The sequence below is a fragment of the Pan troglodytes genome, chromosome X (assembly GCF_028858775.2).
Source record: "Pan troglodytes isolate AG18354 chromosome X, NHGRI_mPanTro3-v2.0_pri, whole genome shotgun sequence".
Taxonomy (NCBI): Eukaryota; Metazoa; Chordata; class Mammalia; order Primates; family Hominidae; genus Pan; species Pan troglodytes.
The window spans coordinates 105,026,361-105,040,464 of record NC_072421.2 but is presented as its reverse complement, the minus strand read 5'-3'; the positions used below and the strand labels follow the sequence as shown (position 1 = coordinate 105,040,464).

At 45.7% G+C, this 14,104-nt stretch overlaps 1 protein-coding gene across 3 annotated transcripts in view; it reads right to left on the bottom strand.

The window, feature by feature from the left end:
- FRMPD3 (FERM and PDZ domain containing 3) overlaps positions 1–14,104 on the bottom strand; it is a 154,248-nt gene that overhangs the window by 49,383 nt on the left and 90,761 nt on the right. For all 3 annotated transcript variants that reach the window (XM_063804765.1, XM_054676467.2, XM_024353017.3), the window contains 4 exons: positions 9,106–9,210; positions 4,793–4,900; positions 2,023–2,154; positions 448–567 (listed from right to left, as the gene is read on the bottom strand). In XM_063804765.1, coding sequence (XP_063660835.1) covers positions 448–567; positions 2,023–2,154; positions 4,793–4,897 — 357 coding nt within the window. In that variant the 5' untranslated portion in view covers positions 4,898–4,900; positions 9,106–9,210. The remainder of the gene's footprint in view (positions 1–447; positions 568–2,022; positions 2,155–4,792; positions 4,901–9,105; positions 9,211–14,104) is intronic.

The window sequence follows — 14,104 nt, the reverse complement described above, 5'->3', positions numbered from 1 at the left end:
GACAGTTCTTCATTCACTTCTGATTGCTAGTACCTAGCATAGGGCTTAACCCAGAGTAAGTGTCTAGTAAATGTTTCTGGATAAACTGAATTGGGAATCATCTCATACTGGAGCTAGGTATTGGGGGTTGGGACCCGTTGAAACCGAAATGGGCTTGTTAAACTTTAGGATCCTGTGAGGATGCCAGAGTTACTGGGATTGCTTGTTTCTGAAAACTGATGAGATCTGAGTGGACAAATAGACAGGACTTTGAGCCACAGCCAGCTCAGGTCACCAGGCCAGCCAACTTGGCCATGGCCTACGATGGTAGCAGAAGAGGAAGGAAAGGGCCTTCAGGGCTACCTGGAGGTTGGAAAAACTTACATAGCTATTTCATTGTGATGGCAGAACAGCCTGCCTGCTTCTTTGTCCACTGGTCTGTCTGTGTATCCCCAAGCCAGACTCTACCTGGATGTATAGATACTCAAAAGCAGCAGGATCCCGACGCAGCAGCTCCACAGGGTCTTTGGGAAAGAAGCTTATTCGGAAGAGGCATTTCATTCCGTGATAGTGTGTCCGCTGTACCACCTGAATTCCAGGGATGAAAGGGGAGAAGAAAAGAGATCTGGAATCAATGGCTGGGGTGTTGGGCTGGCAGCTCAGTGGCTCTTTAAGGTGGGGCTTGGGGCAGAGCTAAGCTGTTGTTTCCTACTCTGTCTCCGACCTGGCTGATTCTAATTACCCTCAGAGGAAAGTAGTGAGGAGTCAGGTCTTTTCTACACTTCTGACCCAAAATAAGAGGAATTTTCAAATCACTTATCTAGGACATGACCTTTATCAACCATTGGGTCTAAAGCCCAAGACACTAGGCAGGAAGGGAGGGCTCCTGGCAATGGCTCAGACTCTTTTCTTGCTGTGGGATTCATGCCTTTACCTTACAGAGGGGCTCAGCCTCAAGCAGAGTAAATTGCTGATTAGAGTAAATCAAAGGTTTAAAATATTATTTCAAGGTACAGATGAAACATCTTGGCACTGTATTGATAATTGTTGAACCTGGGAATGGGTAATAGGGTTAATGATACTATATTCCTCCTACTTGTGTGTATGTGTGAAAGTTTTCATAATAAAAAAGTTTAAAATCCCATTTGGAATAACAGACCAACTGAATTCAAAGGGTTGCTTGGGGGTGAGGGAGGTGCTTAGGCCTCCCTCCGGGCAGGACTCCCACAACCTTTCCTTCCCACCAGTGAGTCTCTGTATTGCATTTGGCTGAGAGCTAAACTTGAATCTCTCTTTCCAAAAATCCTTTCATCTTTTTGTGTCTGATTTGGGGTTTTGTTTGGCTTTCATGTAGGCTCTGAAAAGGTATTTCTTCCACTGTTCCTTTCCAACTCTGTCCCACCCTACTTGGTAGTACTGATTGGCTTTGATTGCATCTCTGACACTTCTTGGTGCTTCACTGTAGATGAAATGCTATCCAGGAATCCTGGATTTCCCCAGCCCTTTTCCATATGGTGAGGGCTAGGAAGACTGGATACTTTTTCCTACTCTACCTTGTAAATTGATGTGGGTGACATGCCGCCTATTTTTGGCTCTACTCAGCCAATTCCCAACTCCCACTTGTCCTAGGATAAGTGGGAGTTGGGAATTGGCTGAGTAGGATCCACTCCCTGACCCTTCCATAACAGCCTTCATGCAAAAGGCCAAGTTTTCTCCCAGAAAGCAGAAAAATCTATCATGTGGGGCTTCCAGGAGACAGGAGACTTGCAACTGCTCCTTATCTCAGCATTCTGGGTGCCATGTGGTGAATCACCCCATACTCTTCCCCCTAGAGACCAAGACTAATGATCTTCATGCTCTTCTCAGCTCACAAAGGCCACTGCCAAAAGCCCTCTGGAGGTGGATAATACCAGCTTTGGGTGAGAACTGTGACTTCTGGGAACCGGCTGAGCATATCATTATAAATTTTCCAGACAGGGAGTGCCTTGGGTCTTCTCTACTAGAGGCCACATGCAAAGCTATCTGTAAAAAAGAGTTACTTACATAAGCCAGCGGTTGCTTGTCCTGAAGAAGCAGAAACTTGTGATTCTGTTCTGGCCCGGCATACTCAAGGACAAGAGCAAAGTGCTCAATGTACCTCAGGGAAAGGCGGTCCTGTAATGTCAACATCACATCCTGTGGGACAGAAAAGAGCCTTGAGGGGGAGATTAGTTCTGGCCCTAAGCTATTCTAAGCACCAAACATGGGAGGGGGGATTAAACACCAAGAAAAGAAATATAGTCCTGGGGAGAAGGCTGCAACACTGGCCTTTATAGTAGCCCAGGCTCTGTGATCCACAATGAGTAAAGTGACCCATGAGTGCTGCTCAGAGGCCTGGGCCCTGGGGAGAGGTGCAGGGGGTTAGAGGTAGGTGTTTCTGAATTTCACCTGGCGAGGCTTATGGCAAAAGAAGGTCATGTCTCTCCCTCCCTACCTCTCTCCTTCCACTCAAAAAATTATCTTTTAAATGCTTACTAAGTGCCAGGCACTGTGTTGGTTCTCCCTTCACCTTCTCTTATAAGTCAGAATATCCACTTGGGATAGTCTGTCAACTCTTAGGAATGAACAAAAGCAAAAATGACATTTATATGATTAAAAAGCATACTATTTCTGGATTCATAATTTAAATCAAATGACTTGAGTTACTGGCAAAATGTTCATTTTTGACCATAACTGGATTTTATAGATGATCAATTTAGCAACTCGAAAAATGTATCCATGCAGAGGAACTATGTCATGTGTTTTGTGTACAGTCATAAATCTGACTACTTCTGGGTTCCATCTGCTCTGTTGCCCTACTTTTAATATTAGGGTGTCTGAAAACATTTCAGAAGGGGCTGCACAAATGTCAGTTCTGAGACTTCTGCCACTGATTTGCTGTGACTTTGGCTTATACACTGGGCTCCAATGTGTGTGTTCATGGAGTCAGCATCTCTCAGCCCCCAAAGGCTGGAAAGAATCAAGCTTGGGAATATAAAACATCTTTACAACCGCAGTTGCCAAACAAGCCCCTCAATGAACACCGAAAGACGTTCAGTTATTCAAATGTTAAGCTGGAAATTGGTGGGTACTTCAGAGCATCTCTTGTGTTGTCCAAGTAGTCACAGAGGCGCCAGTGTTGCTGGAGCTCTGTCAGGGACAGATGAGGTTTTCTTTGCAGTTTGGCTGCACTGGGATTGTGGACAGCCAATCCGGCGATTGCCAACTGGTGTTACAAGTGTAACAGCCCCTGTGCCAGGCTGTCAATTCACCCAGGTACCTCTCTAGGACATGTGGCTTGGCAGCCTGTCAAAGCTCCAATAAGTCGCCAGCACACCCTTCCTGGAGTCAGATTGAGATCACAAGCGAGGGGAACACTGCTGTCTTGGAAGGCTGGGGCTACCTGGAAGCCACAATGGCGCTGATGATGTGAGGTGGGAGAACTTCAGAGAAGACTCCAAAGGGAAAGAGAGGGCACTAAACACTCCAGTATGGAGACAGAGTCCACAATGGACATACCAACCCATGAATAAACCACCAAGGAGGATTCTGACACAAAGCGATATTCACATCTGGAGAAGGCACATTTGGACACCTCCTGGGTGGTCTAGTTCTGTTTCAATGCCCCCTCCCATGCCCCCTTCAATAGCCAAAAGAACATTCTATGGCACCCTAAGTAGTATGTTTTGGTCCTAGGTCCCCTGGGGGACCCACCCAGGCCTAAGCCTTTCAAAAAAATTCTCCATTCAGGGACTGTCCCACTCCCTGCAGAATACTTAGCATCTCCGACCCTAAAACACAAAATGCCAGTAGCACACCAAATCATTAGGATGACCTAAAACACCCTTAGACACTTCCAAAAGCTCTCTAAGAGTGGGAAGTAGGAATCCTGGTTGAAAATCACTGGCAAGACCCATTCTGAGCACCTGATAACTCCTCTTAGCAAACGTTTGTTGGTCCAAGAGTTTCTTTACTTATAGGATTGCCTTGGTCCCAGTATGGGAACCACAGGGTACCTGTGGACCAACCTAGGTTTTCTGGGTAGACACCGTAGCTGCCCAGCAGTTTGGGCGGCATTAGTTGCATTAAAATACTCATTCTGGGGATGGCATTCTCTTTCTGGAGAGAGTCCAGAAGATGCAGGAATGGATATTTCTGTCCCAGAGCAGAGTTGAATCTGGGGGTGAATCATATCATCACTTCTATTCCTAAGGATTAGAGGAAAGTCACTAGGACTTTCTGACACCTGGCTGAGCTGTGAAGAATCACAGCTCAGTAATTGCTCTTCCTGTGAAAAGAACAGCCAAAGAGGCTGTGGCTGGACATTTCAAATCTTGGTTCAGTGCTTGAGATCAGGTTGTTATTTAAAAAGCAAGCCATAACTAAGCTAATCTCCCAAGAGACTGTGTTTATTTCTGTGCATAAACTTGTGTAGGTGTTATGGTATCAATATAAATCACTTTTGCTTTATAAATGGCTTAATGATCTTCATATTCTTTAGTTCTTAAAAGTCCTGAAGGACCCCATGTAACGCAAACACAGAGCAGTTCACAAGTATAAGTGCACACACACGGTTTAACAATTACTAGCACACAGTTGGGCATGCAAACTTTTACCACCACTCTCATCTGGGACTGTGCATTTTTGCAGCCTTGTGCTAACAAGCATCCAGAGCTTAAAGGCCACCTTACTCCAGTGGCAAGCAGCTATGTGCAGACTCAGAGGAACACAGGACACACAACTGCATGTACTCTGGAGAGGGCAATGCTGACCAGGGGGAGGAGACTGTATGTACCTTAACAGTGGTCCGACCATCAAATGTGAATGACTTGATCTGCCCATTTTCTAAGAAAACCTTCAGAACGTTAGGGATGAGGAGGAGAGCTTCCTTCTTCATCATTTTCTGTGAACAAGCAGGGAAAGGACAAGGAGACGGGCTCATTTAGAAGGAAGTAGGAAGCCAGAGGAAGGGTGTGAAAAAGGAGAGAGAAAAGGTGATGGAGACAGAGAGCCAAAGGTGTAGGAGGGCAGAGACAGAGGAAAGAGCAGATCAATAATACATGGGGACCAGAACCAAACTCCCCAACAAGACACTGAGCCATATCAAAAGCCTGCCTCCATTTGACATCACGGAGCACCCACATTCTACTGTAGTTCAAACCTCCACAGATCAGAGCAAAGGGATCACCACACACCCCCTGAAGGGCTGATGAGAGGCCTCCTTTGGAGTCTACCTCACCCACCTGATCTTATCTCTGACATTTTTTTAAACACCTTCTACAAAGCTTCTAGACTGATCTTATCTCCTGATACCTCCCTTTCCCTGAGGCCCTTCACAAGCCAAGATCATGTCCTGTCAAGGCCTTTGCTCTGCCTTTTCCCCTCCCTAGGCCCTTTCTGACCTGGCCCCTGCCTAGTCTCCAGAGTCTTGCTATTCCTAGTACCCACGCCTCTTTCACACCTCCATACCTCTGATGATTCTTCATTATTCAGGGATGTCCCCCTCCCTGCACAACACTTAGCATCTCCGACCCTGAGACATGAAGTGCCAGTAGCACACCAAAGCATTGGGATGACCTGAAACACCCTCAGACATTTTCTTTTTTTTTTCTTTTTCTTTTTTGGAGACAGAGTCTCGCTCTGTCGCCCAGGTGGGAGTGCAGTGGTGTGATCTCGGCTCGCTGCAACCTCTGCCTCCTGAGTTCAAGTGATCCTCCTGCCTCAGCCTCTCTAGTAGTAGCTGGGATTACAGGCGAGAGTCACCATGCCTGGCCCTCAGACATTTTCAAAAGCTCTCTAGCAGTGGGAGGTACTGACTCTGATTGAGACATTCTTAATAAAAATTCATTAAATAAAGACTGTTCTCTTTCTCTGAGGACTCTAAAAGAAAGAAAGAAAAAAAGCTGTTCCCTCTGCCTTTCTCTTTTCCTCTTTGGCAAACTCCTATTTATCCTTCAAAACCCAGCTCAAATATGTATTCTGTAAAGCCTTGGTCTAACATCATCAGATACTTGGACCTGGTCTTTCCATGCATTCCTATAGCAATTTATGCACGCTTCTCACAATGCTCTTACCGTATTTTGTTTTGTTTTGATTTCTTTTTGAGACAGGGTCTCGCTCTATTGCCTAGGCTGGAGTGCAGTGGTGCAATCACAGCTCACTGCAGCCTCAAACTCCTGGGCTCAAGTGATCCTTCTACCTCAGCCTCCCAAATAGCTACGACTACAGGCATGTGCCACTACACCTAGCTAAATTTTTTACTTTTTGTAGAGACAGGGTCTCACTATGCTGCTGAAACTCACCTTTATCATATTTTTGAAGGATATTTGTCTTTCACAATCAAATGGTGAAATGAGAGCACAAAGACCATGTCCTATTTATCTTTGTAGTCCCAACACTAAACAAAGCTCCTGGCACACATTTGGTGTGCAATAAATGGCTGCTGAATGAATGGGCAGTAGGTGCTTGATGTGCACTTACTGAATGATCACTCTCATCCCAACCATTTCCCTGGGCCAACAACATCATCAGTTCTATAGGAATGGAAAAGCTGCAGAGATAACCAGATTCCTTAATTCACTGGGCATTCATTGAACCTCTACTGTATGCCCAACACTATGCTAAGTCTCTATGAGAGCTACAGGAGATTTAAATCCAGTCTTAAATGCTTGTTGTAGTGACTTGGCACACATACACATTATAAAACCAAAGCAAACCAACAGGTATAAGATGGCTAAAGTTTCCTAGATAAGGCAAATTGGATTTTGATTTTGAAGGAGACAGTGGGTGTGGATGATTTGAGAAGCCAGATGAGAACAGTCTAGACCTAGAGACTGTCATGGATCATGGACAAAGCATGGAAAGAGGAACAAGCAAATCCTCCTGGGTTGGGGTATGGTTGATGGTGGTGAGGAGCCAAGAGACAAGCTTGGCTGTGGTCAAGCCAAGGTGGGAAGTGGTGGGATATAAAATTGGAAGAGTGTGACTCCCTGGTCCCCTCCCTGATCTTGAGATGCCTTGCTCCTGCCAGGCCCAGCGGCCCCGGATCCCAGTGGTGGCAGGTTTTATTTAGCACACTGGGTTGGACTCAGATAATTACTTAATTGAATTTGCTTAAAAATAGAGTTGGCAAGGATCACCCACAGGATTTATTTTTGCTCTGGCTGCTTAATAAAGCCTTGGAACACGAAAGGAAAGGGTTGATAGGAGAGCCTGGAGTCACTTGGGCCTGGACTCCCCCAGGTCCCGACCTGTGATGAGGCTGCTATGGTCCATACTGGCGGCAGCATGGAGGAGGGTGATGTTGTAACACCAGGTAATTTCACGAGTGCAGTGAGAGTTGGAAGATTGATGTCTGTCTCTCACCCAGACAAGAGCCTCACACTATGCCTGGTGGCCTGTCCGAGAGAATGAGGTCACTCTAGGTGGGTCCTAGCTACTCTGTGGCATTTGCATTCAGAATAGACTGGAGTGGGGGGCATCGTTACGCCTGTAGACTAGCTGTGCCTGTAACCTAGCTGTGACGTATGGAGAGGGGAATCATGGTGGAAGAAGGGGAAAGTGGAGAAGGGGAAGTAGAAGGGAGAGGAAGAGAAGAGAGGGGAGGGGAGTGGGGAGGAAGGGAAGGAGTTCTTCACTGGGTGGCCTGCCCTTGACTGATTACTCTGCAATGTTGAGATGGCATAGGATAAGCCTGTTCATACTTACCAAATCCAAGTCATACGTCCTCTGGGTTTTCAAGCATTCAGGACACACATATCCTCCTGGTGACTTGGACCTCGGGGTCTGTTTCACCCTGATTTGCAGGGACTCCATATTACTCCTTTTCCCCTCTCCTCATCAATGATCACTTCTCTTAAAACTTTTCTTCTAGGATTGACACAGATCCCAACCATCAATTATTCAGACAGCTTGCCCAGTGGGGTCCTGTAGTCCCCTGGGTTTGCCAGCCTTCCTCATGCAGAGATGGAGGAGGGCATAGACTGAGTTTGGGAATGAGAGTCAGGGAAATGGAGATGGAAGACACCTGTGTCCTCTATCCCTTCTTCTCACTAACTCTGCCTCAAATAATATAGAAGTGCCTGGCACCCTGCTGATTTCCCTGCTCTGGGCCTGCTATCTTCTCCCAACAACTGTGGCTGTTCCTCAGTACGTAAATGCCAAGGGCCTCCAGACAGCTCTGCCCATCACAGCTATCAAAAGCACACAAGTGCCTGTTAGCTCTAGCTATCCCCTCTGTCCCCACCGGGTTATCACTAACTTCTGCAGATTCCTGAAGGACTCGGCCAGAATGCATGACTGCTTAACACACTTCTTTTCTGCTCTTCACCTGCCTCTTCTCATTTGCACATCTGGAGCCGACAGTTCACTGCATGTAAACCTCCCAAAGCAGTGAGAAACACTGTGGCTGGCCAAGACTCCCCAAATTGGCAGCTGCATGGCATGGGCTGTCAAATATTACCTGTCTTTCGAAACAATACCACCCCGTAGTAGATTTTGTATTGTCTCAATCTGAATCTCTTGTCCCCCTCAACATTGCTGAGAGGTATCTGGTAGCAGGGAACAGGTATTTATTTTGCCTCCCCTCTGGTGCTAAGAACATAGCAGGTGCCTAATAAAAACTTGGTGACTTAATGAGAGTCTGTATCATTTCCTTTAGGCAACTTTACTCATCACTGCATGGCCTTTTCCGGTCAAGATGTGGAGTTGCAAGATCACTTAAATGTGAAGAGAGCTCAATTTCACCAGCCACTCATTCCCTGAGTCTTCAGGAAGCCATTATTTCCTTCCTGTTTCTATCAAGTAGCAAAAGATGTTTATGGAGCACTTGCTTTGAGTGTAAGCTACTGTGTTAGGGATGGAAATTTCTCTAAGCATCAGAAGGATCTTGAGTGAATCAATATATATTCCTTCTCCCCACAATGCCTGGGGCCTCTCTGGATGTCACGTATCCCTCTTCACTCACTACTTTTCCCCCTCCAGCACCTGGACGCTCCCACTCTAACCCATTCGGAAAGCTGTCCACTATAAGAAGCCCCAGAGCGAGAGCTTGACAGCCAGGCAGATTATGGCCAGGGGCTGAGGAGAGGGAGCCAAAGCTACACTTACTGCATCTGTTTCTCCAACTGCCACCTGCTCAGAAAATCGAACCTTCACAGGATTGGACCTCAACTTGGCCTTCTTCGCAGCACTGATGAAAGCAGATTTGGGGGACTGGAAAAAGAACAGAGAGATGGTGAGTTCTCCATATCTAGGGAAAGCCTAACCTTTGTCACGTCAGAGTTAAGATGTCCCAGTACAGGTACACTTTGCATTACTGATCAAGGAGTCAACAAACAAATATTAATTACCTACTAGTTGCAAGGCAATGTGCTAAATGCTTCCCTATGTAATTGGTGTGTTCTGAAACAGCTGGGCATGAATTGAATTTGGGTAGATTGAACCCCATTATTAATACTCTAGGCCTAGGGGAGTTTGCAAAAGTTCTTTAGTAATAACATACATTGAGTTTTTATATATTTGGTTTTCTTAAAGTGAGATAGACCTAAAGGGTGTCTTTTTATTATTATTATTATATCTGAATATAAGCATCCCAAATAATTTACAGAAATGATCTTGTTCACCTCACAGACATGTCCTGCCCCTAGGAAGGAGTTGCATAATAAATACTATTTTAGATGTGGGAGAAAGGAGACCTAGCACTCCAAAAGGATTTATCCACAGTTACTACACTATTGGGGAATAGAGATGTGAGAGATTTAGCCCAAGTCTTCTGGCTTTCTAGTTTTGGGCTCTGCACCACTTTGTTTATCCAATTCTGTAAGAAATGCCCAAAAAATCAGCCAGGCTTGTATTTATTTATTTATTTTTAGACGGAGTTTCACTCTTGTCGCCTAGGCTGGAGTGCAATGGTGCAATCTCGGCTCACTGCAACCTCCGCTTCCTGGGTTCAAGCGATTCTCCAGCCTTGCCTCCTGAGTAGCTGGGATTACAGTCATGTGCCACCACACCCAGCTAATTTTGTATTTTTAGTAGAGATGGGGGTCTCACCATGTTGGCCAGGCTGGTCTTGAACTCCTGACCTTAGGTGATCCACCTGCCTCAGCCTCCCAAAGTACTGGGCTTACAGGCCACCATGCCTGGCTGGCTTTTTAGTTCTTGAAAACTCTCCCACAATTTTATCAGAAGCATGATTAGCAAACACTGGAAACTAAGCCTTTCCTGGGTGCCCCTTGGATTCTAGCTCCCTGCTGAGCTCTGTAAGGCCCAGCAATTAGGAATACAGGAGTCGTGCTGAGGGGCATCCTCATTGTCTTTGGGGGGGCGTTTATTCATTCTTTTGACAAATTTAGCAAGGGCCTACTACATGCCACACACTGTTCTAGGTGATGAGGGATAGAGCAGTGAGTAAGACAGACAAAACTCCCTGGCCTCATGGAGCATCCATTCCAGCAGGAATAGACAGACGATAAATATCTTTTAGGTAGCAAAGAAGGACTTTGAGGAAAAATAAGGCAGGGTAAAGGACTACACAAGAGAATGAGTGAGTTAGAGTGGGAGTAGTGAGGGTATTATTTTAGCAATTTTGAAATACATAGTACATTATTATTAACTATAGTCATCATGCTGTGCAATAGATCTCAAAAACTTATTCCTCCTGTCTAACTGAGCCTTTGTATCCTTTGAACAGCATCTCCCCACTCCCTCCCAACCTTAGCCTCTAGTGATCACCGTTCTATGCTCCACTTCTATGATTTTGACTTTTTTAGATTCCGCATATAAGTGAGATCATGTGGTATTTGTCTTTCTGTGTCTGGCTTATAATAATAATTATTATTATTTCACTTAGGATAATGTCTTCCAAGTTCATCCATGTTGTAGCAAATGACAGGATTTACTTCTTCTTAAAGACTGAATAGTATTCCACTGTGTATTTATACCACATTTTCTTCATCCATTCATCTGTTGATGGCAGACACTTAGGTTGTTTCCCTATCTTGGCTATGGTGAATAGTGCTGCCACGAACAAGGGAATGCAGATGGCTCTTTGGCATACTAATTTCAATTCCCTTGGATATATATCCACAAGTAGGATTGTGCGGGTTATATTTTTAATTTTTTTTTTTTTTTTTTTTTTTTCTGAGAAGGAGTCTTGCTCTGTCGCCCAGGCTAGAGTGCAGTGGTGCGATCTCGGCTCACTGCAACCTCTGCCTCCCCGGTTCAAGTGATTCCCCTGCCTCAGCCTCCCGAGTAGCTGGGATTACAGGCAGGCATCACCATGCCCAGCTAATTTTTGTATTTTTGGTAGAGACGGGGTTTCACCATGTTGGCCAGGCTGGTCTCGAACTACTGACCTCAAGTGATCCACCCACTTCGGCCTCCCAAAGTGCTGGGATACAGGTATGAGCCACGGCGCCCGGCCACTGGGGGAGGTTATTTTAGACAGGATGGTCAGGGAAGACCTCTCTGAGGATGAGACATTAAGCAGAAACTTAAGGAAGTAAGGGAGAGACAGCCACCAGGTTATCTGGAGAAAGGCTTCTGGGCAGAAACTACAGTAAAGGCCCTGAAGTGAATTGAGGTGTATGAAGAACAGCAAGGAAGGCCAAGGTGGCTGGAGTGGCGTGATGGAGGGGGAGCAAGAGGGGAGATGCTCAGAGAGGCAGCTGGGGGCTGGGTCATGTAGGACCTTGTAAACCACGGTGAGAACTTTGGATTTCACTCCACTAGAGGGATTTGATTGAACAGAGTCTGATGTGCATTTTAAAAGGAAGCCTCTGGTTGCTGTGTGGAAAACAGAGTGTAGAAGGGCAATGGCAAGAGCATGGAGACCAGTTGGGGGTCTCTAAGTACAATATTTGTAACTGCAATAATATGGTTAAAACATAATGGAGGCTTGGGCTAGGGTGGTACTGATGGAGTTGAAAAGTGAGTGAATTCTGGATATATTTTGAATACTGAATTAGGATGATATGTTGACTGACTGGATATGAGAGTGAGAAAAAGAGAGACTTCAACTGAAAGAATGGACTTGCCATTTACTGAGATGAAGAGGACTAGGGAGTGAATCAGGTTTGGGGCTACTTCAAACCACCATCCCTATGGGCCTTGCCATGGAGCCTGAGTCCTACAATCAGGAATTTCTTTGTGTTAAGGCCCTGAAGGTCCCTGCCAGCTGGGAATACGTTAAGCTATTATCTACCATTTACACTGCAGTTGAGATTCATTTACCCAATCAGCCACAGGAGGGCAGGGCCCTAAGATACACATCAGAAACAAACGTCCTCATTGTGTCTTGGGCCCTGGTCCCAGCTGGCTCTGTCAGAGCCAGCAATCTCATTCCCACAGAGGGGAGATTGCAAAAAACCACTTGTTTCACCTGAGTCCAGCAGGAACTCAGGCAGTGAGTGTCAGTCCTGGCTGCATAGTAGAAATGCTGGGAGGAGCTTTTGAAAATCCTGAAGCCCAGGGCCCACCACAGACCAATTACATCAGAATTCCTGGGGGTGAGGTCTGAGCATCAGTATTTTTTTCAAGCTTCTGATGATTTCCAAATGCAGCCAAGATTAAGAACCATTGAGCTAAAGGAACCTTAGACTTCTCATCCTGAGCCAAAGGGGCAATTTGTTGGCAGCAGACAATATAGCACAATGAAATCCAGAGCTGGAGATCACTGCAGAAAGTGATTACAGTATTGATTATACATGGAGTTGATAAATGCCTTTGTGTGTTGCACAGCCTGGTGCTCCAATCCTGAGCAGGGGCTGCAGGCTGAGGCAGAAGCAAGAGAAAGGGGCAAGATAGAAAGATCTGTAGCTATGCTCAGGCAGCTGTGTTTGATTCCATCTCCACAGTCATCCAAAGTTCCACCAAGGTGCCACAAACATGAGGCAAGTGGAATCTTTCTACCTGACAGTCACCTCTCTTCTCTGCCATCATCTGCCCTCAGATGCCTGCATGGCACAGTGTGTAGAACGAGGCATCTCTAGAGACCTGAATGGGCCATGCAGCTCAACCTTCATTTTTCACATGTGAAACAGAAGCCTGGGAAGAGGATATACTTTACCCAAAGTATTGAAATAATTGAGTAGCAGAGCCGAAACCAGAACCCAGGTTTCCTGAGCCTTTGCTTAGTGGTTGTTCCCCCACAGCAGGCTAAAGCTGGGAGTCCTTTCCTGATCTTTCATCCACTGGTTCTGGTTCTACCTTGGTGTTATGTAATGGACTCAAACAAATGAAGAACCCCAACTGGTATCCTTTTATGTATTCACCACAGTGAAGAGGGTGGCAACCTTGCTATCCCTACCAAAGATGCAAGATTAGATCCTGTCCTAGAGAGTTTCTGTTTGTACCACTGAAAACCAAAGATTCAGTTAATTATAGGCACAAACCACAAAGGAGGAAATGAAATTGCCAATATTTTCAGGGATTATAATCATTTCCAGGTGTCTGTTTCAGAGTTATTTTCAGCTTGTTTATACTTCAGTCCTCATTGACCCTTGTCCTGTTGGTCTCTAAGATTCCATCCTATTCTCAGTCTTCAGCCTTGATGCTGGTGACTCATTCATTGCCAGCTGGTCTGTGCTAGATGTCATGGAGTCACATCTAGCCTTATGCTCAGACACAGGTGAGGCCTGCTTTGCAGTGTGATATGAGGAGCCTTTCAGAGGCCTCCGTGTCCCAAAGCATCTTCAAAGCTCAGCTCTGGGGCTTGAAGTTCGTAATATTAGGGGCACTCCTTTGAATTACAATGTTGAGAATTGGGAAGGCCTGGGTCAAAATGTGAATGCGGTAGCAGGAAGGCATAATACACTTCAGGGGCCAGCAAATTACAGGCCTACATAGGCCAAATCTTGCTCACCACCTGTTTTTGTAAATAAAGCTTTACTGGAACACAGCCGTGATATTCATTTATGTATTGCCTATGGCTGCTTTTGTGCTACCACATACGGCCTGCAAAGCCTAAAATACTTATTATATGGCCCTTCAGAGAAACAGTTTGCCAACCTCTGCACTAATTCATAACCATGCACTAACCAGCTGTTTTTAAAACGTGCCTGATGAGAAGAATCACTGAGGAGTGCTTGTTAAAGCACAGATGCCTAGG